Below are 22,988 nucleotides of genomic sequence, written 5' to 3' on the forward strand. Positions count from 1 at the left end.
ATTTTTTTCCTGGAAACATAACACGGAGATTTAGTTGCCTCACGGGACGAATAGCTCATGGTGTCAAGTAAGCCAGAGTGTCGGTCCTTATAACTACCATGTTAGGACTCGCTTTATTACATGTGTGTTCATCATGCAGGGGTGGGATAGCCTGGGTTGCATTCCTAGGTACCCTAACTGTGAGCACACAAGAAGGATATCGGCCTGCTCTTCAATACTCATATCCAGGTGAAGAGTGCCTTCACTCTTAAGCCGACTACGAATCGAAGGGGTCCCCAGCAGTGACTCAAGGGCCACGAACAGCGTGATCGGGTTCGTGGAAAGCTAGAAGGCCAGCTGGAGTGCTCCAGAATGATGCGGCGTGCACCCGACTTCCGCCGACGTACTTCCAGTCTCAACATGCAGGTTGAGATCCGGAAGGGGATAAGTCATTACTCGCATGGATGACAGGACAAGAAGGAATTAAAGACAGCAATTGGGCGGGGCTTCATCAGTACCTTGAAGCGCTTCTATTCCGATGTCGTAGGCCCGGAGACTGCAGACTTTTGTCGCCTTGTGGGATGTGGTTGCCCGGCACGCAACGCTGATTCTTCGCTGTCCATAGTCACGTTGAGTCGTTAATGAAAATTTTTCCTTCACGAAGGCTGGGTCCTCTTTTTTAGCCCTCGAGCACTTCACAATGAGCATTTTTACCCTGTCTTTTTTAACATTTTTCCCGCATAAGCTCATAGAATATCAGATGGTGCGTACTGCAACCTCGCGGAGTAACGTTAACAGCAGCTCTTCAGCAAGAGGTTTCTGAGCAGCCACTGAAGATTGGTTCTTTAGTCGAAATATTCTTATTTTTACTAGCCGGCAAAACCAGGAAGAATTGTGCGTTTCGTGATACAAAAAAAGTTCAGTTAGATTTTAGTTTTTCTTTTGTGGTGGACGTACTTTAATAAATATGGTTGAGGAAAAGTTCTACCATGCTTTTGACGCAAATGATACTCATAGCACCTAGTACTGATAGAGGTAATGGCGAGAAAACTGTTGAGTTAAAACTGAAAATTTGACTCTATGCGTTCATGGAGGCACCAAGCCTTGAGAACTATATATGTATTAAAGCTGACTAGGGTATGGCGTGCTACGTGGATCGAGTGGCTCGTGCTTTCACTGTTCCCAAGTTGCTTTTCAATGTTATTTATATGGTTCCTCCCCTTTAAGGTTCCAAGTTCAATATACAGCGAACCCAAATTATGCCTTTATGGCAAGTGTTCGAAATAAAAATAAGAATTGAGCGGATAGTAAGAAATGGGAAACCACAAATACAAGCACACGCCGCGAGCAGCCTCCACGAGGACACGCGACCCGTTTGAGCAGAGCATGCGCAAAGAAGAAGAAGAAGAAGCAGCCATCGTCCATGTTGGAAACTCCGCGAGTGTTACTCAGCCTGAAAATACTTACGTCCGCTTTACAACCTGAAGCTCGATGTCAACCCCAGAACGCAAGCAGCGACAGGTTGATTCACCGAGCTTGGCCGTTCCCGTAGAAGTTGCGGATGCCCGTAAGAATGTCCGTACCGAAGGTGGCCTGGCTCCCAAGGTTTCGGGAGCGCCACAGCAGAAGACACCGCGGAAGAACGCCGGCAAACGCCGTCGGAAGGCACGAGACGCGTCGCCGATGCAGGGCAAGGCTACGCCGGCGATACAGCCTCCGGAGGTGGCGTCCGTGCCTGCTGCAGCGTCAGCGCATGCCATACCAACTGCCGGGCCTTCCCGCCAGGAAGCTGTAGGCGCCTCGTCGACGACCCCGGCCACTGCAGATAGCTCTCCAGGAGATTCACCTAAGGTACGGACATTGCCTGCTCTTTTTGAAACGCTCTAAGCGGTATCTGTCATTCCCTCTATTCGGGCCTGCTTTCGCTGAGGTGCATTCCAAGTGCAGCAGCAACAAACCTAAGTCAGGGCTCGTGACAAATTTCTCAACAGCGTTGCGACCGGTTGAGAGAGGAATACAAACTCTGCGGAAGGAATTTGAACTAAATTCCTGCCTTAATCCTTGGTTACGTGCCACTTGCTGCGATACAGGACATTCCACACCCGCCGCTATGAATGATGGTAGCGCTGGACAACGCTCTCAAAGGCAGGTTTTACGCAATATAAAAACCCTCAAAAGTCGAAGATTCGATAGCCACAGCTACAGGTCAGTTGGTAGAGCACTATGAACGACGTACGGAGGTCGTAATTTCTGACCTCATTGGCGCTACGTACCTGTTCATTCTCCTACTTTCTAATCAATCATCTTTCAGGCATTAGTTGGTTACAGCGCTAGTGTCCCAATAATCAACCCCGCACACTTTAAAAAAATTCCTGTATGCGTTCCTTGGTTTGAGTGCCTGTTGGCTCCCTTCATATCTATATTCATAAAAAGTCCCTCCTTTCCATACCCTTTTGCACTCGATAGCAATAAGTGTAAGACCGAAGTCGTCTCATATAGCTGTATGTGTGCAACATATGTGGGCGGAAGTTGATCTCTATTTACAAGCAACCTGGAAACGCTGAGAATGATTATGATCAAAATTACATCGTCTTATACAACTCAAGTGCACGTAGCCCAATATATGCTACCCCGTAAGTGATCCTAGCTCCGCAATTAAGCCAGTACTTGGAGTGCCGGGGTTTTTTGAAAATTAAGAAAACAAGTATGGAGGTCCGTAAACACCATTAAAAAACATGTAAATTGCTCTGTTGATTACTTGTTTAGACGTTCATATTTTCTATGATTTAACATGAAGTGATCGTGTTACAAATAGAACTAGCTCGGAAAAAAGTGCCCTCGATTTTCTGAGGAGCAACCACCCAGTTCTATTCTAGCTTTAGCACCCAGCTTCAATGGTTATGTAAATGTTGTGCGGAGCAGTGGCGGCATTTCGTGTTTCCTAGCCGACGGCGTTTCCTAGCGAAAATTGTGCGTTCAAAGCACGAAATGGTTAGCTCTTGAAGAATGGAGGCGCGAACTGTACAAGTGTTTATATTAATAGATTTTTGTTTAGAAAGGCCGTACTTCTGCCGCAAGAAGGCGTGATTGCCCTCCGTGGGTTGCCGGATCAGATACCACGTGTCAGTATTGCAGCGCGCGAATAGTAAATGTGGAGGGACACCTGAGCCACCTGTCTCAATTGGGTCTGGCCTGAAACTTGCGCGGTATCCGTTAATCATTTAAATTAATCCACGATGACGTCCGCTCTCGCAATGAGACGGACCACAGATTTCGGTCAGTGTAAAGTGGGCGTCGGGCCTCAACCAAAACTGAGGGTAACGCAAGGGAGCATCATAAGCCCGGGTAAACTAGCCTTGCTCCAAAGAATGACGCCATTGTTCCGGCAATGTGAAGGGAATTTTGTGACAGGTGGTGCATAACTGGAAAATTTTGGTTACGCAGTCGCAAACTGCTGTTCGCGTGAAGAGTGGCAAGCCGATGTAAATCCCGTGAAAAAGGGCTGAGGAGGGACCCAATTATAGTTGAGTACTTAAAGTTCACTGGTAGAGATCTTTGACGCGATTCCTCGCGATGTGTTACGGGATGTCGCAGGCGGATGCCGGGGTGCCGCGCCAGGAGCAGGTCCATGACGCAGCCGTTACAGGGTCTACTCCGGGTGCAACAATGTCGACCTCAGTGGCCGCCCAAAAAGGGAGGCCTCCGCAAGCACGGCGGAGGGGCCACTCAATGACGGCCATGAACGCGCTGCTCGAAGGCCGTGGCTCGCCCACCACCACCACAACGGTGGGTGCAGAAAATAGTTAAACAACACTAGCCCAAAAAATGGCGGGCACCGAACACTGCAGGCGGGTGCGCAGAAACCCCAACGAATACAACCTCTTTCACTGGAATTCTTATTCCTTTGTTGTGGTGCGGTGGACGTCATAGGCTTACGTCTTCAGGCCTCACACATGGTGGCCTTGTTGTCTGTGCGCCTGCCGTATCGATGCCCTTTTTACTACGATTTGCCATCAGCACTACGTTCTCTCTTGCCTTTCGTTTTTTGCGTTGATATGTGGTGGCATATGGCTATTAACCGTTTCTTGCAAACTAACCAAACTGAACAGATTGTGAGAACTGATCGTCACATCGCTTGGAGGTGACACTTGGGAGAATAGTTGGGTGCGAGCACACCTGCTCTTGTTGAGGCGTTCGTAGCTTAGTCCTGGCTTTCTCGTACCGTATCTGTTTTTGGAGGAATAGAGGTGGACGGACGACATGCTGCCGGAGCAGCTATCGTCGTCATTTCAGTGGGCCGGGGTTATCCCACGAGCGTCGTTGAATTTTTCTATAACAAGTTTTTCTAGCAACTGCGCTTTACGAGCGCGTGGCTGTTAGAGGGGCCCAGTTCAAGCCAATCAACAAGCCTTGTGCATTTTCCTGATTTCTCTTAATGCGGTCGCAGCTGCAGTAGCAGAATGTCGCATGGGCTGTCACACGAGTTTTAGAAGACGAAGTGGTGCAAAACGCTGGTTGAGCCTCTAGAGTAGGCATCGAAATTTTCAGTTACTACATATCTTGCAGGCTATGACGTAATCCCCGCACAATGCGATGGGACCACTGCGACGTGTGACGCCTACCGCACATGAAAGCACGGAATATTTCAAACTACAAGTATTGTCAGACGAGGCGACCGTGTAACTCCTGATACGTGCCTCGCATACGGGGGTATGAAACTTGACCTGCGGACTTGGAGCACGTGTGGTGGATCAACGGAAACTGCGATCTGTTGATGATCATGCACGTCCGGCTAGTGGAGATTCAGCAAGCGCGATGCTCTAGCGTACGCCTCGTGGTGGCAGTGCTCGAGGAAAATGGCCAGTAGCGAAAAGGTGAGAAGCAGCTAAGGCTGCTCGGTAGTCGGCGCTGCATCATGATCATCAGCCTGATTACGCCCACATCAGGGCAAAGCCGTCTCCCATGTCTCTCCAATTAACCGCGTTCTTTGCCAGCTGCGGCCACCGTATCCCCGCAAACTTCTGGATCTCATCCGCCCGCGTAACTTACTGCCTCTCCTTGCCACGGTTGCCGTCTCTTGGAATCCACTCCGTTACCCTTAAAAGGAGCAGCAGTTATCTTGCCTTCGCATTACTTGCCTTGCCCAAGACGATTTTTTCCTCTTGATTTCGACTGGGATGTCATTAACTCTGTTTGTTCCCTCACACACTCTGCCCGCTTCCGGTCTCTTAAACTCACACTTATCATTTTTCTTTCCATAGCTCGCTGCGTGGTCCTTAACTTCAGCTGGTTCCTTTTCATTAGCCTCCACGTTTCTTCCTCATAGGTGCAGACCGATATGATACAGCTATTGTATACTTTTCTCGTGACGGATATTGACAAGCTGCCGTGCATGAGACGACAGAACCTCCCATATGTGCTCCAACCGATTCTTATTCTCCTAATCGCTGCATATTCATGTGCATTTCCCAGGGCTCAATGACATCGCCTCTACCTCCACTTCGTTGCTTCAATTCGATACTGCAGCATGACCTGAGGGTTTCAACGAAGACGAAACACGTGCACGCACGCAGGACGTCCATGCTGAATTGAACCAAAATGAGCCAATTTGCAACATTTAAGCGCGACATGTAACGTATAGCGTAGTCAGACAGGAGACTGCTGATTTTCGCCTCGACATCGGTGGCGCTTGTAGGCGGCGCTGTCATCGGTTTGCTCACTTGGAACGCTCGCATGCATCCACCCGCTGTGCGCTATATATTGCAGGATATGAAGCGCAGATGTCACTTTGGCTAGTGAAAGATTCATTCCCGCCTGCGCTCTGTTTTAGAATTTGCACGTTTAAACTTTGAACAGTGTGTCAGGTTTTCAAGTTTCTGTGCAAATTGAGCCCCCTTCGTAGTAAAGGCCTAGAAAATTGTTATTACAAAAATTATGTGTCAGTTGTTTTTTTTTCCTGCCTAATGTGCTCCCGATGAGCCGTGCTCCGTGCTCCGCTCACCGGGAGCCGTGCCGTGCTCCCAATGAGCGCATTCGTGCTTGAACTGTTCCCGCTCTCGACGCAAAGTACTTGAAGAAGCCAACTGCGATCGCCTGCTTGGAAAAGCAGCGCACTGTCGGTGTAGGGCACACAACCGACTCGGCCGACGCCCTGTTGGATAATGGCGACGCATCACTACCTCGCAGCAGGCCTCCGCAGAGCTGTGTTCGTACGGGCTTTGTTTGTTAATTTCCCCAGTGATTGTAGCACTCTATAACATCTAAACCTACCAGTCCAAACTACGCTTTCAATTGCTGTACTTATTGTTTGATTAATAGTCCTAGACTGCTCAAATATTCGAGCGAAAATTTTTTGTGTTCCAGCAGCACTGATTGGACTAGAGAGCTCTGCTTTCCGTAGTGTTGCAAACATCTTGCGAGACGAATTATATATTCAATTTCGGTCCTTTTACAAATCAATGCTATTGCTTTTCTGTTTAGGCTCATATTTGTTCGGTAGCAAAAGTTGCGCTCAGAGCGGAGAGAATTGCCTTCTTAAAATGGGACCTTTTTTTTTTTCGCTGGTGCCGTCAAGTCTTGTGATGATATCGTCATTACCGTATACGTTTGAAGTGGGGTGTGGCCTACCGTCCAGATACCTGCACGACAAAAGCTCTTAACGCACCGTAGTCAACTTCTCAATACAGCTGGTGGTGGCGACAACTATACTTCATTTATTTTTTACGTCTTCTAGCTCATAAAACCTGAGTTTTTTAGAAGGAGCACGCAATGCCTTTATCCTTAGAAGATCAACCATCCATACAGACCAACATTGAATTCTTCTTGTACCTTTCACGTTAGTAACGTGCCTCAACAATCACTTCGAGCAGCAAGGTCAGTTGTTGGCTGTGTAGCGACGGTTGATTAAGTTTGCATTGCAAAGAAGGAATGTATTGATAATGGACGGTCGTGAAAGCCTTACCTTTCTTTCTTTTGCAGCAGTCGCCTCGAGCGAGTATCCTGGGTGGCGGTAGCCGGAGGTACTCGCAGTTTCGAGGTGTGGTGATTGCGGCCGTACTGCTTGGTGCGGTGCTGGTCGCCTTCCTTGCTTTCCTGAAACCCAAAGTGCCGCGTCCACTCATGTCGTACTGCCAGACGGACTCATGCTATGAATTCAGGTGAAAAATACGGCGACGCATTTGGCGTCATAAGGGCACTCGCTGGCGTATTGCTGGTTACAATGCTTGAAAAGACGGCAAAGAAACACACAGGATGTCTTAGTTGTAAGTAATGAGAATGATTCGAAAGTTTTTTCCTTTGATTACGGGACTGAATCTCAGGCTACTGCTGTACTGGAATGACGTCGAAGATACGTCAGCACGTAATATTAGACAGGTAAGAATACGTTGTTGAATGCCTTGCATGATGTGTTTTAATGCGTGCGGCAATTGTACGAAACGTTTTTCCATGCCTCTATGGGATTCAGTGCTTTCGTTGCACTTATTCCAAACTGTTATAGTACGCACTGCCAAGATACCTACTGTTAAGCAGCATTACCTCCGCTCCTTTTTCACATTGTTGGAAAAAACTAACTTTGGTTGCTGGTCTAGATATGCGTGCAGACAAGAAAATGGTGCTCCGTCTTCCAAAAACTACTTCATTGTTCCACGATTAGGTTAATGCGGCCAGCATTGCATACAATGTGTTATAAATTTGACTGAACGAGGAGAGTCAATCTGAGGTGCAGATGTGTCACCTTATCTGAGGATTTTTCGCTCACGCCGCAGCCACCAACGACGCCGGTTTTTTTTTTTTTTCGCTGGACAGGAAATTTCACCTGTGCGCGTTAAAATTTAGATTGCTCGTTGGCAATGGGAAACACACTCTGCATCACTGTCAAGGTGAGAACCTCCGGTGTGGAATTCAGTGCCCAATTTGGCTTTTGCTCGAGGGCGCAGGTAATACTATCTTTCCGCTCTGAGTATTTTTACGCGGACGAATTAGTATGTTTGAGTCATGCAGACGGGATCACGACAAGAAGAAAGTTGTTGCAAACTGGAAGACCAGCCTCATACAAATACAAATCTAAAAGCTGCTGCTGAACACTCCGGATCATGCTTAAGAACTATTGACGAGCACCTTTGTTTAAAACTCTATAGACTCCTACATTTCCAAGAACTATCCTCATAGTGCTCGATATACGCATGTGTTCTATATTCCTTGCAGAAAGCTCCTGCACGAGCAGCTGAGCAAGGACGTCGACGCATGCGACAACTTCACCGCGTACGTGTGCGGACAGTGGCGGCCCCAGAAAATGTTCGCTCCGCTGTCCGATTCGGTCCTGTCGGACATGGCCTTTTCCTGGCGTCAGACATTCCGAGACATTCTGGAAATGGGCACCTCCGTACTGCCGGCGGGGCGAAAGGTCGCCGCCATGTTTAACAGCTGCGTGACGCAATCTGAGCTGCACGTGGACGTCCTCAAGGAATTTATGCGCGCACGTGGCTTCATGTTGTGGGAGGACCTTGGAAGCAAGCCTCCCCTTGAGATCCTCTTCGACCTGTCCTTCAACTGGAACGTGGATCTCTGGTTCACGATCAGGCTTCTTCCCAACATCACGCAAGAGCCACAGCGCCGACTATTCATCACGCGCAGCCCACTAGTCCCGCTTTGGAGCAGTGTGTTTAACATTATACCGAGGGACAAGTTCGCCACAGTCTACATGGCAATGTTTAATCTTATCTGGACTAACAGGAGCTTGCCGACGGACAAGGAAGCCATGAGTGTCTACAGCACCCAGGGCGCTATTCTAGGGCGCCTCATGGAGTCAACACGCACTGCCCATTCACCTGCATTCTTCCCTCTGGTGGACTTGGCCAACCACACAAGTCTTGCCTCACCCGAGTATATGGAGGGCATCATGGCCAGTGCTCTACAATTAGACCCTCCCTTCAACCAGAACGACTTTCTAGTCCTTAGCGACACGGCGCTGCTTGACGCCGTCCTTACCACGATCCGTGACTTCGGCGACTACGCCGTGCTCCAGCATATCACCTGGTTCTTCATGCAAACTTACGCAGCCGTAGCCGGGCCCAGGGACGTTCTCCGGGCCGTGCACGGAAGCTCCGAGAAGGCGATGCAAATTTGGCCCCGCTACTGCGCCCTCCACACAGAGGCCAGCTACAGGCTCCTGGCAGCGGCTCTGTCTGCCGTGTCCCTGTTTACTGCCGAGGAGCGGAGGCGCATCGACAGCTATTTGAAGGCAGTGCAGCAGGTGATTGTCTTTATTTTTTTTTACTCAGGAACAGACATCCAGAGAAATGGGTAAGGAATTCGTTTATGCCCTTAGCAATATGCTATTTCGGGTGCATGCCGCATCCAGGCGCAGGTGGTAATGACCTGTAGAAAATTCGTAACCGCTTCACCAGAACGCTTAACAATTTTATTGGTTCCCGGGGCCAGGGTGTGCCATTTTTGTTCCTACTTCATGGATGCGGACTGGCAAACGTATAAAATGAGCACCCCTTAGATATAATGGAATTAGGAATAAAATCGCCATCGAATGGAGTGCATTACCTGATATGCGATTTAAAACAAGCAGAAAACATTCCTCATTTATCGAATTGTTTGGAAGGTAAATAAATATCTCGTGGGCGCTCAAAACATTCGCTGCGTCTACTTTTACCCTTTGCTATGTCGCGCCGCCTTCCCTTAATTGCGTTCATATTATTTGGTCTTGAATTATAATTCAGAATAGGGCGTCACAGTGCAGCACATTCAAGTTAGGCAATATCCGTAGTATTGCACAGGGATACAGATAAGGGGAAGTTGGCTACCATGAGGTTTCAGCACCGCAAGCACCCCAGGGACGACACAATGCAGCTTTTGGGCCGTTAATCGTGGTGTTCATTCCTTGAAACAATATGGTAAAACTGCAGTTGAGTGCTGGTACATTACAAGATGATTTCAGCAGGTAGCATTTCAATTGAACCGTTTCGTCCTAGTAGGCGCATAGAGATGCCATACCATAATTGAAATTATCCTAAATTAGAGCCAGATATATCTATTTGTGAACACAATTGAATGCAAATTAGGCAATGTACAATTATTTAGAAACAAATAAAAGTTAGAATCTGAAAATTGTCAGAAAGCACCCAAAGTTCCCTTTTCACCAAACATTTCCGCTGAAATTCCTTGAGGAAACGGAAATTACCCCGAATGGAACACCATGTATGAGTACGCATAACATGTTGAGTTTTGGGAAGAGAGGCACAATGTTTATTTATCAGGGCAGGCGCACTTATCTACAGACGACACTCGGCATTGAACTCTTGTTGTGGAGTTGCATTGCCGCTACTGGTTCTTAGACTTTGTTTGAGCGCAGGAGAACGTGATGAAGAAAGATTGATGCAAATGACTGGGATGAAAATACCTCGAACAATAAATGACGCTTGCGAAACTCACCTAATGTGCGCTGCAGGTTCGAGTTATTAATACCCCTGTCAAGCGGGCAAGTTAAGTGCACTTACGAAGAGTGCGCTTCGGCATCGATCCCGAGTGACACTTTGGGCTACGCAGTGCTAAACGGGAAAGCAAAGTGCACTCGTAGTAAAAAAAAAATTACGAGGAACTTTAGCGGCTAAAGTGCTGAAAGGCGAAAGCCTGAGTGCTGCATTCTGCTACACGATTGTTCACTTCACATTTTGTTGGTGCATTAATTAAGTGCCAATTAATGACGCTTAAGCTTCGCCTTTAGGAGTGGAACGCGACAGCGTGTTGTAGCGCTGCCGCGGAGTCCATTGAACGCCACCACCCGTTCGGCGCGATGCCTTGCCCTTTGAACGCAACGCTTTTTAAGGAAAGTAAATGGCGCAGTAATTCTCTGTCGTCTCGGTGGACTCCTGAGCCGCACTGTACAGGAAGGGCGGAAGTGGAGTGAAAGAAGAAAGAGGGGCCGTAATGAAGAAAATGAAAATTGTATTTGAGGAAAGGAAATTACGCATTAACTGTCTCGCATATATCAGTAGCACTAGTCGAAAATTGTATTTGACGAAAGAAAGTTGCGCAATAACTGTCTCACATATTTCGGTGGACACCCGTCAAAATTCGCGCGTGGTGACATCACGACAATTTGGACAAATCTGAAACGCGGACAAATACGCCTTGCTCGTCAGTAAATTGTTTTTTGAGGAAAGGAAATGTATCTGTCTCGTATATCTCGGTGCACACCTGAACCTGGCCGTAACGGGAAGGGAGGAAGGTGAGAGTGAACGAAGACACTGTATTCACTAGACGCACCTTTGTTCATTCCAAACCATCGAGCTGGCATAGCCGAGTGGTAGTGTGCTCGACTCGCACTCCGGAGACCGGGGTTCGATTCCCAAGCTCGGCCAATTTCTTACTCGGTTTTATTTATTTATCTGGCCTGACTAGAAAGGTTAATTGGACTAATTGGTTAAGTAAGCAATTAACTGAACTCAAACTTACTTGGAGCATCACTATACGATCCCTTTAATTGGTTGCATGGTTAGTAGCCAAAGTACAATTGGCCCCGTTTGAAATTCGCGCACTGTGACGTTACGACCGTTTCGACCAACTGAAAAGCGTGACATTTCTTGTCGACAGCTCCTGCTTACAACGATGAGGCATTAAAGGTTTCCGCCTTAAAAATGCCGACAGAAAATGAGCGGAATTTCTGAAGGGGACGATGGAAAAGAAAAAAGGACTCATAATATTTGATTGCTTAACGTGATAGCGCAAATAAAACGAGAATCAGCAGTTATTGACGATGAAAAAAAAAATAGACGAAAAGCCAAGTCCAGTCAAGACTATCCAGAATTTCGACAACAAACAAGATGGCGGCGGGCAGTGACGTTGCATCTGATCTCGTTTACTTGTTTTGTTGCTTCGCTTGTAGCTATAACCAACGAACTTTTTTCTGAAAACAATGTTATAGCACTAAAATAAAGTAGTAAGTACTTTTTATGCACTATAAATTTTATACCATTGGAACTTTTGGCGTCGAGGCTACGCACTCGGCTAGCAAAGTGTGGTCCGTGAACGCACTCCTAGCGGAGTGCACTCTTCCCCGAGTGGTACTCACTTGCGTCATTTAGATGCGACAAAGTGTACTTACAGCGAAGTACACTCTCCGTAAGTGCACTTAACTTGCCCGCTTGACACGGGTATTAGTGACATCATAAACTTGTGTTAGCCTGAGTACAAAGCAAGTGACTTGGTGACCCCGGAACCCTTTGTAGAAGTCATACAGTAAGAAATGAAGATAGATTGCTTTACAGATAAAACTGCACTAATGAAAACACGCGAATCCTCTCCTAGAAGTTAGAGGCATTGCTGCATCTTTAGAGTTGCACAGTCTGCATTACAATGCTTTTAGGATTGATGTCTCGAAAAAACTCAATTTTTTACTGCGCCGGCGAAGAACTGTCAGAACAATGCAAACTACGTGGTACCAGATTTAAAAACACGATAGAGGATGCTTATTTAATACGGAACTTATAGGTAGGTAGGTAGGAAAGACTTTTATTGCTCTAGAAAGGTGCTAGTAGCAGACGAGAAAGAAGAGGTCCATCTTCCTTCTTCTCACAGGGTCGGTGCCCCTATTCCAGGGCACCGCTGAGCTTCGCTGCTCGTTGGGCGTGCTGGATCAGACCTTGTTGGCAACCCAGATCGCCGCTGGAGAGCCGGCTCTCCCACTGTTCTGCACTCGGATCTTTGCGAAAGTTGTCGTTTTTACTGCATTCCCACGTGATGTGGTACAACGATGGTTTGCTGCCACACCACGGGCAAGTGTCCCGATATAGCGTCGGGTAAATCTTGCTAAGGATATGCAGGTTTGGGAATGTTCCTGTCTGCAATCTTCGCCAATACACTGCCTCTAGTTGATTTAGATCAGGATGAGGCGGCGGATAGCGGATCCGTACCCCCTTATAGTAGTTGAGAATGTCTGAGTACGTAGGGCTGACTCGGTCGGGTAGATCGTCCGATTGGGAGGAAGCTCGGCTCGTATACCCTCGAGCTACCTCGTCGGCGCGTTCGTTCCCCGCTATGTCGGTGTGTCCTGGCACCCAGTAAATGCTATGTGTGACTTTTGGTGGGGTCGCGCTCTGGAGGAGCCGGAGCGCGGCGCGACCTATGCGGCCGTTCATGTAGTTACGGCACGCTTCTCTCGAATCTGTAAGGATGGTAAGGGACATGTTGCTTCGATAACCGGCTACCGCCGCTAGAGCTACGGCCAGCTCCTCCCCTTCGGTTACCGTGCAATCCCTCACTGAGGCGCTACCTAATTCCTTTAAGTTCGAATCAATAACTACCGCCACTGTGCTGTTATGTGAGCTTCCTGTATACGGAGCCGCGTCCGTGTATACCGTTGTGGATTTTGTAGCTAGATTTTGTTGTACATACCTCGCCCGGGCTGCCCTACGGGCCGCATGCAAGTTGGGGTCCATGTTCCGGGGAAGGGAGCGAACCTTTAGCGTCTGGCGAATTGCGTCCGGTATGCTCGCAGTACGATTCTCGAATTCCACCGTACGGCCTAGCCCCAGTCGCCTAAGGAGCGAGCGCCCCGTAGGAGTCTGCTGGAGCCTAGCTAACTGTGTGACCAGTTGGGCTTCTTTGATCTCTTCGAAGGTGTTGTGAATTCCAAGAGCCAGTAGTTTTTCGTTGGAGGTGTTCATTGGTAGATGCAGGGCTGTCTTGTAAGCTTTGCGGAGTATGGTATCTGCACTATCCACTTCTCCTTTGTTGAGGTTGAAGTACGGGAGGGCGTAACCCACGCGACTGACCACCAGGCTCTGAACCAGGCGCAGGGTATCCCCCTCTCGCATGCCGCTCCGCTTCTGCGACACGCGCGTGATCATTCTGGCGACCTGAGTGGTCGATTGCTTGAGAAGGCCGAGCGTATGGCCGCATCGCTGGTTGCTCTGCAGCCACATTCCCAAGACTCGTATTCTGTCTCGTTCGAGAATTAGCTGTCCTTCGAGGGAGACATTGAGGGACCCTTCCTTGTGTTTCCCTTTGTGGACTCGCAGGAGTTCTGATTTTTCGGTGGAGCAGGCGAGGCCTCGTGCACTGACATATTCTTTCACGCAGGTAGCCGCTGCTTGCAGTCGTTCTTCTTTCTGGCCGAGCGACCCAGTGGTAACCCAGACCGGGACGTCGTCAGCGTATATTGCGTGCTGTATGCCTTCGATCTTCTCGAGTTGTCTCGCGAGGCCGATCATGGCCACGTTGAAAAGTAGTGGCGAGATGACGGACCCTTGAGGTGTGCCTTTGTTGGGGGTCGAAAATTTAGCGCTGCGAAAGTCTCCGAGCCCAACCGTTGCAGTGCGGTTGGAGAGAAAGGCCTTCACGTAGCTGTGAATCTTCTCGCCGCAGTGGAGGTTGTCAAGTCCTTCCATTACAGCCGTGTGGCTAACGTTGTCAAAGGCTCCTTTGATGTCGAGGGCCATAACCACGTTCTCGCCTACGCTCGGGACGTTGGTGAGGACGTTGGTGAGGAAGAGGATGTCCTGGGTGGAGAGGTGGGCTCGGAAGCCGAACATACTGTGGGGGTACACGTCCTCGTCTTCCATGTAGCTTTGGAGCCTCCGAGTAACGACTCGCTCGTAGAGCTTGCCTAGGCAGGAGGTGAGTGAGATAGGTCGGAGATTTTCGATCTGGAGTTTCTTACCCGGTTTGGGGATCATTACGACCTCTGCATGCTTCCACTCTTCAGGAACCGTTCCTGCGGCCCAGTGCCCGTTGAGGAAGGTGGTCAGTTGGTCGACCGCCTCGTCGCAGAGGTTGCGTATGAGTGCGTTCTGGATCTTGTCTGCTCCCGCCGCAAACAAATCGATGATTCGTCCGCCACGCACAACGTTCGAATGATCGCCACGTCATTGGTTTTTGCCAGCAGAGCGCCATCATAACGCTCAGTCTATCACTGCGACTTGGCGGTACAATAAGTGTGTGGTTCAGGTCTGATCCCTTTCGCCTCAACCTGCCTTGCCAGTATAACTGCTGCCATCGGCTGCGATCGTCTGAAACTTCTCGTTGGCTTCGATGGAAGTTTTGTCGAAGCTAGACTAACCGGCCTCATCCTGTATCAGTGCGACCAACGACTGCGGCCGTCTCGCACTTCTTAGTGGCTTCGATGGTAGAAGCTATCGCACCTCCTCACTACCACGGCAAGCGGCGATCGCAATCGAGCAGTTCGAAGTCCCGACTGTCTCACTAACCCAGAGTGGTGTGAGCTGTAAACAAGTGTTGTTGGATGCAGGCAGCTGCAACCAAGACTCAGGCTGCGCAGTGGCTGGACGAAGAGACGAGGAAGGTAGCCGCTGAGAAGTTGCTGAGTGCACGGACCTTCCTCTGGCCGTCGGAGAAGTACCTCACTAGTGATGGCGTGGAGGAGGCGTACAAGGACTTCCCCGAAAGCGGGCCGTCCTTTATCCGCCTCTGGATTGATAACCGGCAGAGCGGGCGAAGGGCGGTCGGCTCCGAGGCGTACTTCGAGGAGCAGCGGCTGACAAGCAGCATGTCGCTTCCGTACGCGGAGTACGTTCACATGCTGAACGCGGTCAAGGTCGCCGTTGGTGCCATGAGGCCACCGGTGTACTATCCACATGGCACCAAGGCGATGCTGTACGGCGGCCTTGGCTACTTCTTCGCCAGGGAGCTCACAAAGGCTGTGGACAATGAAGGCGTCAAAGTAAGGCCTTGAGAATTGTGGTCAATCATTGCGCAGCAGACTAGAGAAATAAAACGTTTCTGAAACGGTAGGAAGAGTCGTTAGGTAGTATCCTTCAATTAGAACGGCTCCGTAAGGTTGCCTGATTTATAAGGAGGCAGCTCAATGAGGCTAATCTAAGTGGTAATTAATTAAACGACATGAGACTAACATGTTCATGCATCATGGTGAGCATGCTTTATGGCAGAGGCACAGCTCTGCCCCAATACATTCTTTGGGTTAAATGGCATAGTCAGCGTCATAGCCGGTCCACACATGAACTATGCGCGCGGGCTCCTCAGCCCTCTAGAACATTTCAGTTTGCCTATTTGAATTAATCGGTAAATGCCTGTTTTATGCTGTAATCAATAGAACAGTCTTCTTGCGCTCTACTGGATGTCAGTGCTCAATGGTCTGTAACTTGCCTTGTAGTCAAAGTAGGCAAGAAGTATGTTCTTTTTGGATGATGTATACCTAACGAGGACACTCCGAGGAAGATTATAAGAGAGAGGCGGTTGTCCCGTTGGCTCACTCTTAGCAACCTATATTCTTCAGTTCACCTACCCCCTTGAATTCTCTACCACCATGTGCGTATTCCGTTTTCAGGGCTCTTCACAATCCGTGTAATACAAACCAGACAAAAATAGAAGTAGAGAATAGAGCCACTTGATATGCACCCCACGGGAGCAGAGTAGCGCTTAGGTTCCCAAATCTTCGCTCTCGAAAGCATGCCAAATGTAAAGCGAAACCCCTACTCTTGGAGCAGAGCAGCGCTACGAGCCTGTTGTGTCTTATTTTGTTTATTTTCTAGTTGATTTTGTTTATGCTTGTTTTGTTTATAAATATTTTGTTTATTGTGTTTAATACTGTCTCAGTCAGTGAGACGCTTGTTGTGATCAGCAAAAAATTTTCTTGGCAATGGAACGAGCATGCCTTTTCGTACCACGCAGGTAAATACAGTACCCTGTTGGGCTTTAAACATTTCTCTAGGAGCACATTTTGGTAATCCTCGTCATCTAAGGCACACACAAAGTGAACGAAGCTGGGGAAAGCCTTCCGGTACATGTAACGTTTCGACAACAGGTCTTGTCTCCCTTCGGGGCAAAGCATTCATCATCATTGGCGCGTTTTAAGTAGGGCCTTCACTGCGAAGAGGGAGGCCCGGTAGGGGGAACGAGGAGGTGAAATGGGAGGGGTACTAGGATGGGGTTCGGGAATCTTGTTTAGGACTAATGGCAGCTAAAGAGGATTAACCGGTGTACCTGCAAAACTTATGAAAACAAACACACCCGTTCTCTGCAAGGCATTGTCCCACAGATTTCGTTTAAGCAGCGCCACCAGAAGGTTATCAGCAACAATTTTGTGACGGCGGCCAAAAACACAGTTTCCATACCCATCGGTTCTCGGTGCATATACACAAGATATTTATAAAGATTTGTTCGCTTTAATAAATAATATTTTGAAAAAAATTTCCATTGGCGTAATGAAGTACCGCTGCAGTTTTGAACTCAGTTCCATTCGCTATGACAGATGTAAATTTTCGGGTCTCTATTTTTTTATCTTCAAGAATTCACAGCACGCAGGTCAGTTTCCGTTTGGGGTATGTGTTGCATTTTCGAGCAGATTTTCAATTGTTTCAATGCCAAAATCGCCCTTTAAAACTGTCGAGACGACCCGGGAGGCAAAACAACCACTTCAGCTATATAGCACATTAGGGAATTGAATCACACACTCCCTCCTCTGCAAACTTATGCCCCTGGATATTTATATATCTAGCATATCACATTTCCACACTGGCAGTTCTTTAGCCTTGTTCCCTCCGGCGCCCATCCGTAACTCTCCTCTGATGACATATTCTTCATCCATCTCATATGAACAGACCAAAGGAGCCGTGAGTCCTATAGTAGAACTGCATCTATGTTCGCCATGCATCTTATATGGTCATTCCGTACATGATAGTCACTGATTACTCCGCGCAAGCTCAACGCCGTTATTGCAAATAAGCAACACGGAGGCCCAACACGAACACTCAGAGGCACCAGCATGTACAGCCCCCGTCAAAAGAACGCAGCCCAAGGGGTTTGCTTCTGAAGCCTGCTGCATGCCTCGTTATGCATCCTTAGCCACCGGAACCTCTCGAAGGAGGAATGAGATCGCGACCTCAATCCTGGCAAACCTTCGACTGCTAGATATGCTAGGAAGCCCCGCTAAACGCCTTAGAATCAAACACCTTGGGATGTATACTTTTGACGGGGGGGGGGGGGGGGGGGGGGGTTATTGTAAGGGGTGAGCTTGGAAGCGAATGCCGAAGCGGCTCACCGACATGCCCTGAGTAGGGCGCGGGAACAGGCGCCCCGTAAACCGACAGTACACGTTGCTGGCGGGAGTCAGACTGGCTGCTCTCCTTGAAAAGCGGGGGAGCGTTCATTTCCCTTTCCCTTTTTTTTCCCGTGCGGCTGGGTGCCACTGAGAAGGCGCCTGAGGTGTCCTTCCGGACTGCTGCCTTGGAGAACCGTCACAGTTTACTTTTCTTAGCGCGCGAGGAAATACGTTACCAAGTTCCAGCACGAATACTACACGAAGGAACTATTTTACTTTCGAAGCGCCCGTCCTTTTGCAGAGTTTAGCACAATTACCTGCATAAAGAACAACTGACCACCCTCCGTTTTTGTCTTTCTTGTCTTGTTAGTTGTCTTAGTCTCTTTAGCACGAGCTTGTGGCATGCCTCATCATGCGCCTCGGAGAATTCTAAAAACATGTATGCCTGCGAAAACGCTACATCTGCGATGACATGTAATTATGATTTAGGGACACACTAATGACGTTTGCCATAAAAATGCTCCGCGAAATGCTTTCCGATAGAAATTGAAAAATTATATTCAGAGATGTTTACTGAATTTAGTGAAAATCGTTAGTTCTAACATTTTACAGCAAACACCAATGAGATATATGCGTCGGCAGCATTCTGACGGATGTTGGTTATTTAAAGTAAGGACGAGAGGCGGCTGTCCTCGGTGTCTGTTGTGCATGCCGTCATTGCACTTGCCGCTTTGGCGGCTAGACGGCGCCTGCTGTGGGATCATCTTTTTGGGACTGTCTCAGCCTCAACAACTGTCGCCGAAGGAACTTCGTCTGATGGTGCTAGTAAGGCTCTCGCTTTAATATCTGTTCCTGAGGTTACCTCATGCAGTCCAGCTGAAAGGCCACAAGGCACAGTTCATGTCTGTTCTACGATCTGACCACGTGCCCCCGTCCTCCATGCAGGTGGACCCTCAGGGCCGCGTCCTCTCCTCGTGGGTGAGCGAGGCCTCGGTACCGGCCTACGAGAAACGCCTGCGAGGCTGCCTAGCCCAGAACGAGAGCGTCTTCCCCGAAGTGCCGGCGCTCGAAGTGGCCTACGCGGCCTTCAGCGAAGACGTGGACCACACGCAAGACCGCGTCTCGCCGGTTCGTACCTGAACAGAGAGAGGGGACGCTGCTGCGACTTTTGCGTTGTATGGCCAGGACGAGGCAAGATTCGCTTCGACGTTTCTCCCCAACGCAAATGCCGCCCAGCTGCGCACTGACACTGTTCTTTACGCGCGTCGTGTCATGGGAAAATATTTATCTTCTTCAGCCAGCTTTGCATGCTTTGTATGTCAGTCGCCCACTTAAAGCAACAGGGATTCCGTTTTACGTGTCTTCGTTTCCTTCGCGCGAAGCGTCCCGGGAAAGTAAAGTTCTGGGATGAACCTGGATGATATTCGAATGTAAAGACAATGCTGCGATTTAAAACCAACTGGAGAGGCAAGTGGAGTAAGCATGTATCATATGATCCTCCGGTTTTGTTAATTGGATCGCTACCGAGCCACCTACCAGCAATTTCCTGGATTTTGCCTTTACGCGACATGCAGCAGGAATCCATTTGAGTACAGTGCGAAACAGGAACACGAGACGCAAAACAGCACAGGACATGCGCTACTGCGGCAAGCGGACGGTGAAGGTTCGCTTCTCACCGGAAGCACATTGTAGTTCTTCTATTTAACCACAATAAACCTTATTTGTACTGGCTAGCGAAGCAATAACTTCGCCTTAAACAACATTTCTCGCGCTCCTGCGGCATGCAGGCGGTGAAGGTTCGCTTCTCTCCGGAAGCACATGAAACACACAGTAGTTCCCCGCCGCGGTGGCTTAGTGTTTACGGAGCTCGGCTGCTGACCCGAAAGACGTGGGTTCGATCCCAGCCGCAGCGGCCGAATTGCGATGAAGGCGAATTCTAGAGGCTCGTGTACTGCGCGATATCAGCGCACGTTGAAGAAATTCAGGTGGACAAAATTTCTGGAGCCCTTCACTACTGCGTCCCTCATAGCCTGAGTCGCTTTGGGACCTTAATCTCTAATAAACAAAACCAAACATTGCAGTTCTTCTATTTAAAAACATTGAGGTGTCCACCGAGTTGTCGAAATATGAAAGCCACTGCACCCTTTCCTCTCCTCAAATACCCATTTTCATACTGATTTGTTAAGTCACTAATATTACGAGGTGATGTACTATGTCGTAACTGGAATGCTGAAGTGATGTAGTATGTCGTAACTGGAAAAGACGAGTGGTATGTCCTAACCAGAAATGTCGAAGTGCCATAGTATGTTGTAACCGGAAATGGCGAACTGGTGTAATATGTAGCAACCGGAAATCACGAAACGCAACATTCCACTTTATGAGTCAGAAAAAAAATCAAGATAAAAGGCATGCTTTCGCGTTCCTCCACGTAAGCAGACTTCAGTGCTCTTAGAATGTTTTTCACAGATTTACCTGTGAGGTGAAATAGGTAGCTCGCCGCTACACTTCGTGCTGCGCACGGCAGATTTAGTGACCAAGTTCTTTAAATGTGGCGACTGCTGAGTTTTTATTTTCGAATGCATCAGGTTTCATCTTTCTCTTAATGAAATATTGCTAACTATGCAGCGAAAGTACAGAAAATTACGTGTTTTGATATGTATGGTAGTGGAAAAAAGTGAATTGGCTGTGTCATACTTCCAGCGCATGGCTGATTCCGCGGGTATCTCACGACGGGGGGCAACCATCTGAGCGTCGCCCTAAGGAGATGACATCACAACTCTAGTTGGTTGTAACGACCGATCTCTCTAACGAAACGCAAAACCAAACGAGGCCATTGAACAGCCAAAGGGGGAAATAAATTTTAAAGCTGGTTTTCTCAACTTTCACTCTTTGCACGATTGCTGTCATTCATTGCTGCGACATTTCATGTCGAAGGCAGTAAAACTGTGTTTTTTTCATCGATTTTTGGATTTGCTAGGAGCGCAATAAAGCTTTGTTTTTCTGTGTATAGCCACAATAAGTTTTGCAAATTATTTTTGTAAGCAAAACCTTCATTTTAATATGCATGCTGCAGTATAACTTCTATCTCCATATTGGCTATCAGAAAGAGGAACAAAAAGGTTTATTGCAGAAACGGGCTTTGTGCATAAACTAACATAAAAACTTGGGCACGTTCTCCTTAACTGTTTAACACCAATAGAATAACTTTACGAGGCCTTTCTGTGTAATTAGCCAGGAACTATACCTGCTAGGTCAAGTTAAATTGCAGTCCTGTAGCTATCATGAAGAAATTCATAAGGCTGGTATTCTATTTCATGCAAAACAAGCGAAAATAGTTTCAATTAGTGCATACACACTTAGCGCTAATTTCGCCTTAGTTCAATGTTGCATAAGGTCAAGCGTTCTCTATAGTCAGCAAATGTATCCCAGAATGCCAGTGTTGAGTAGAAGGTTCGAAAAACGAAGTATTTTATGCAACCCTGGCTCATAAGAGTTCCGTTTGGCAACTTCACTGCCAGGCATAACCTTTAAGTAGCTCATCAGACAAAGGCCTGAAATAAATTCGTGACCATACAGCACCTCAAAACCTGAACGGAAACAAGAACTGCACAGTTAAATATCGAAGTTTGTCCTCAGTGAAATAGCGAAATGCCATGTCCAATAGTAAAAACGTATGACTAAATTCCAAGCAAAGCAACTTCCTATACAGAAAGCTCGCACTGTGAGAAATCATTTCACTAGTGGTGCAGATAGTTACCTTTAATTCTGACATTGCGCTGCAGTCTAGTGTTGCGAATTCACTTGCAGTTCCTAGTGAAAGACGCGTAAGCTAATGAGTTCTTCCGTCCCCTGCATCTCGCAGGAGCTGAGTGAGGAGCAGGTCTTCTTTATCGCCGCCTGCAGCCCCTGGTGTATCAAGTCGGTGGACGGAAATGCGTTCTCGGGCGAGTGCAACAAGGCGGTGATGAATTTTGCTCCGTTCGCCCAAGCCTTTGGTTGCCCCCCTGGATCCGCAATGAACCCGAACAAGAAGTGCCGCTTCTTCGACTGAGGCCCTTGCCGCTATTCCTTACTGCGACTGTTTTGCATTTTTCGTGGTGGAGTCGTCTCTGCAGTACGGTGGGACGTTTTAGTGACAATTTCGGCATTCGTCAGTTTATTCCTTATTTCCTGCGTTGCAAGCACCTCTATGAACGTTGCAGATTAGATATTGCACAAGGAAAGTCTCGTAGTTGCGGCTGTATGCCACGAACAATATCTGCCTTTTTATGGTTAAGTTTATGTTTTGAGCTTAAAAATACCGCACCCCATACACCAGCCAATTGCGACTTGGGGGCGGAGATTGCTTGTGTGTATTAGTCGCCATGTTTTGCTGCCATACTCTCTACCTACCCAGAAAACCTCCTGGAAAAAGCTATTACAAGAAACATACCCGAAGGTGTTTCACTTGCTTCCAATATGTACTTGCCTTTGTTAAAAACCTACGGCCTACTAAGTTTGCTTGTGAATTATGCAGTGTACATTGTTTCGCATTGTCCCTGTTCCAAACCACATCGGCGTGACACCAGCATTCGTCTGTCTCGCCAATACCTTAGGAGCCGTATATTGGGGATCTCTGGCACGCATGTAATTGTACTGAGAGCCTAAATACACCGCTCACAAATAAACCCTTCAAGCCGCAAATTTTTTACAAGCGCTGTACCTTCCTCTGCATAACATTAGCGTGCTTTACTAGGCTTTCTTCTAAACGAACGCCATCGACATCGTGCTGAGCAGAGAAAAAAAATATTTCGCATCCGCAAGCTGCGCAATTAAAACTCGATGTGGATTGAATGGTTCTATCTTATATAATGAAAAATTAGAGGGAGGGTTCTTTTGGGGTGGATTGTGGGCGTGATGTAGCCTTTCATGTGAATACTTCATCCAAAAAGGTCGCGCTATATAAGGATGTCCAGTAAAGGTAGTGTCCAGCTCAAGTCAA

General features: G+C 48.1%; 2 protein-coding genes across 2 annotated transcripts in view; both read left to right on the plus strand.

The window, feature by feature from the left end:
* LOC149332012 (sulfotransferase 2A1-like) overlaps positions 1-22,988 on the plus strand; it is a 252,829-nt gene that overhangs the window by 6,255 nt on the left and 223,586 nt on the right. The window lies entirely within an intron of this gene.
* LOC149332013 (endothelin-converting enzyme 1-like) lies at positions 1,464-22,414 on the plus strand. The gene is made up of 7 exons (XM_089555651.1): positions 1,464-1,830; positions 3,574-3,765; positions 6,958-7,136; positions 8,185-9,232; positions 15,239-15,670; positions 18,953-19,135; positions 21,870-22,414. Exons 1-7 carry the CDS (start codon positions 1,471-1,473, stop codon positions 22,056-22,058), a joined length of 2,583 nt encoding a protein of 860 aa, XP_089411777.1. The 5' UTR covers positions 1,464-1,470; the 3' UTR covers positions 22,059-22,414.

This window comes from Amblyomma mixtum, chromosome 8 (assembly GCF_055824585.1).
Source record: "Amblyomma mixtum isolate Tamu chromosome 8, ASM5582458v1, whole genome shotgun sequence".
In the NCBI taxonomy this organism is placed as follows: Eukaryota; Metazoa; Arthropoda; class Arachnida; order Ixodida; family Ixodidae; genus Amblyomma; species Amblyomma mixtum.

Coding starts and splice junctions, on each gene's coding strand:
- LOC149332013 (XM_089555651.1), top strand. CDS start 1,471: ATGTCAACCCCAGAACGCAAGCAGCGACAGGTTGATTCACCGAGCTTG. Junction 9,233..15,238: donor ATTTGAAGGCAGTGCAGCAG/GTGATTGTCTTT, acceptor TGTTGGATGCAG/GCAGCTGCAACCAAGACTCA. Junction 15,671..18,952: donor TGGACAATGAAGGCGTCAAA/GTAAGGCCTTGA, acceptor TCCTCCATGCAG/GTGGACCCTCAGGGCCGCGT.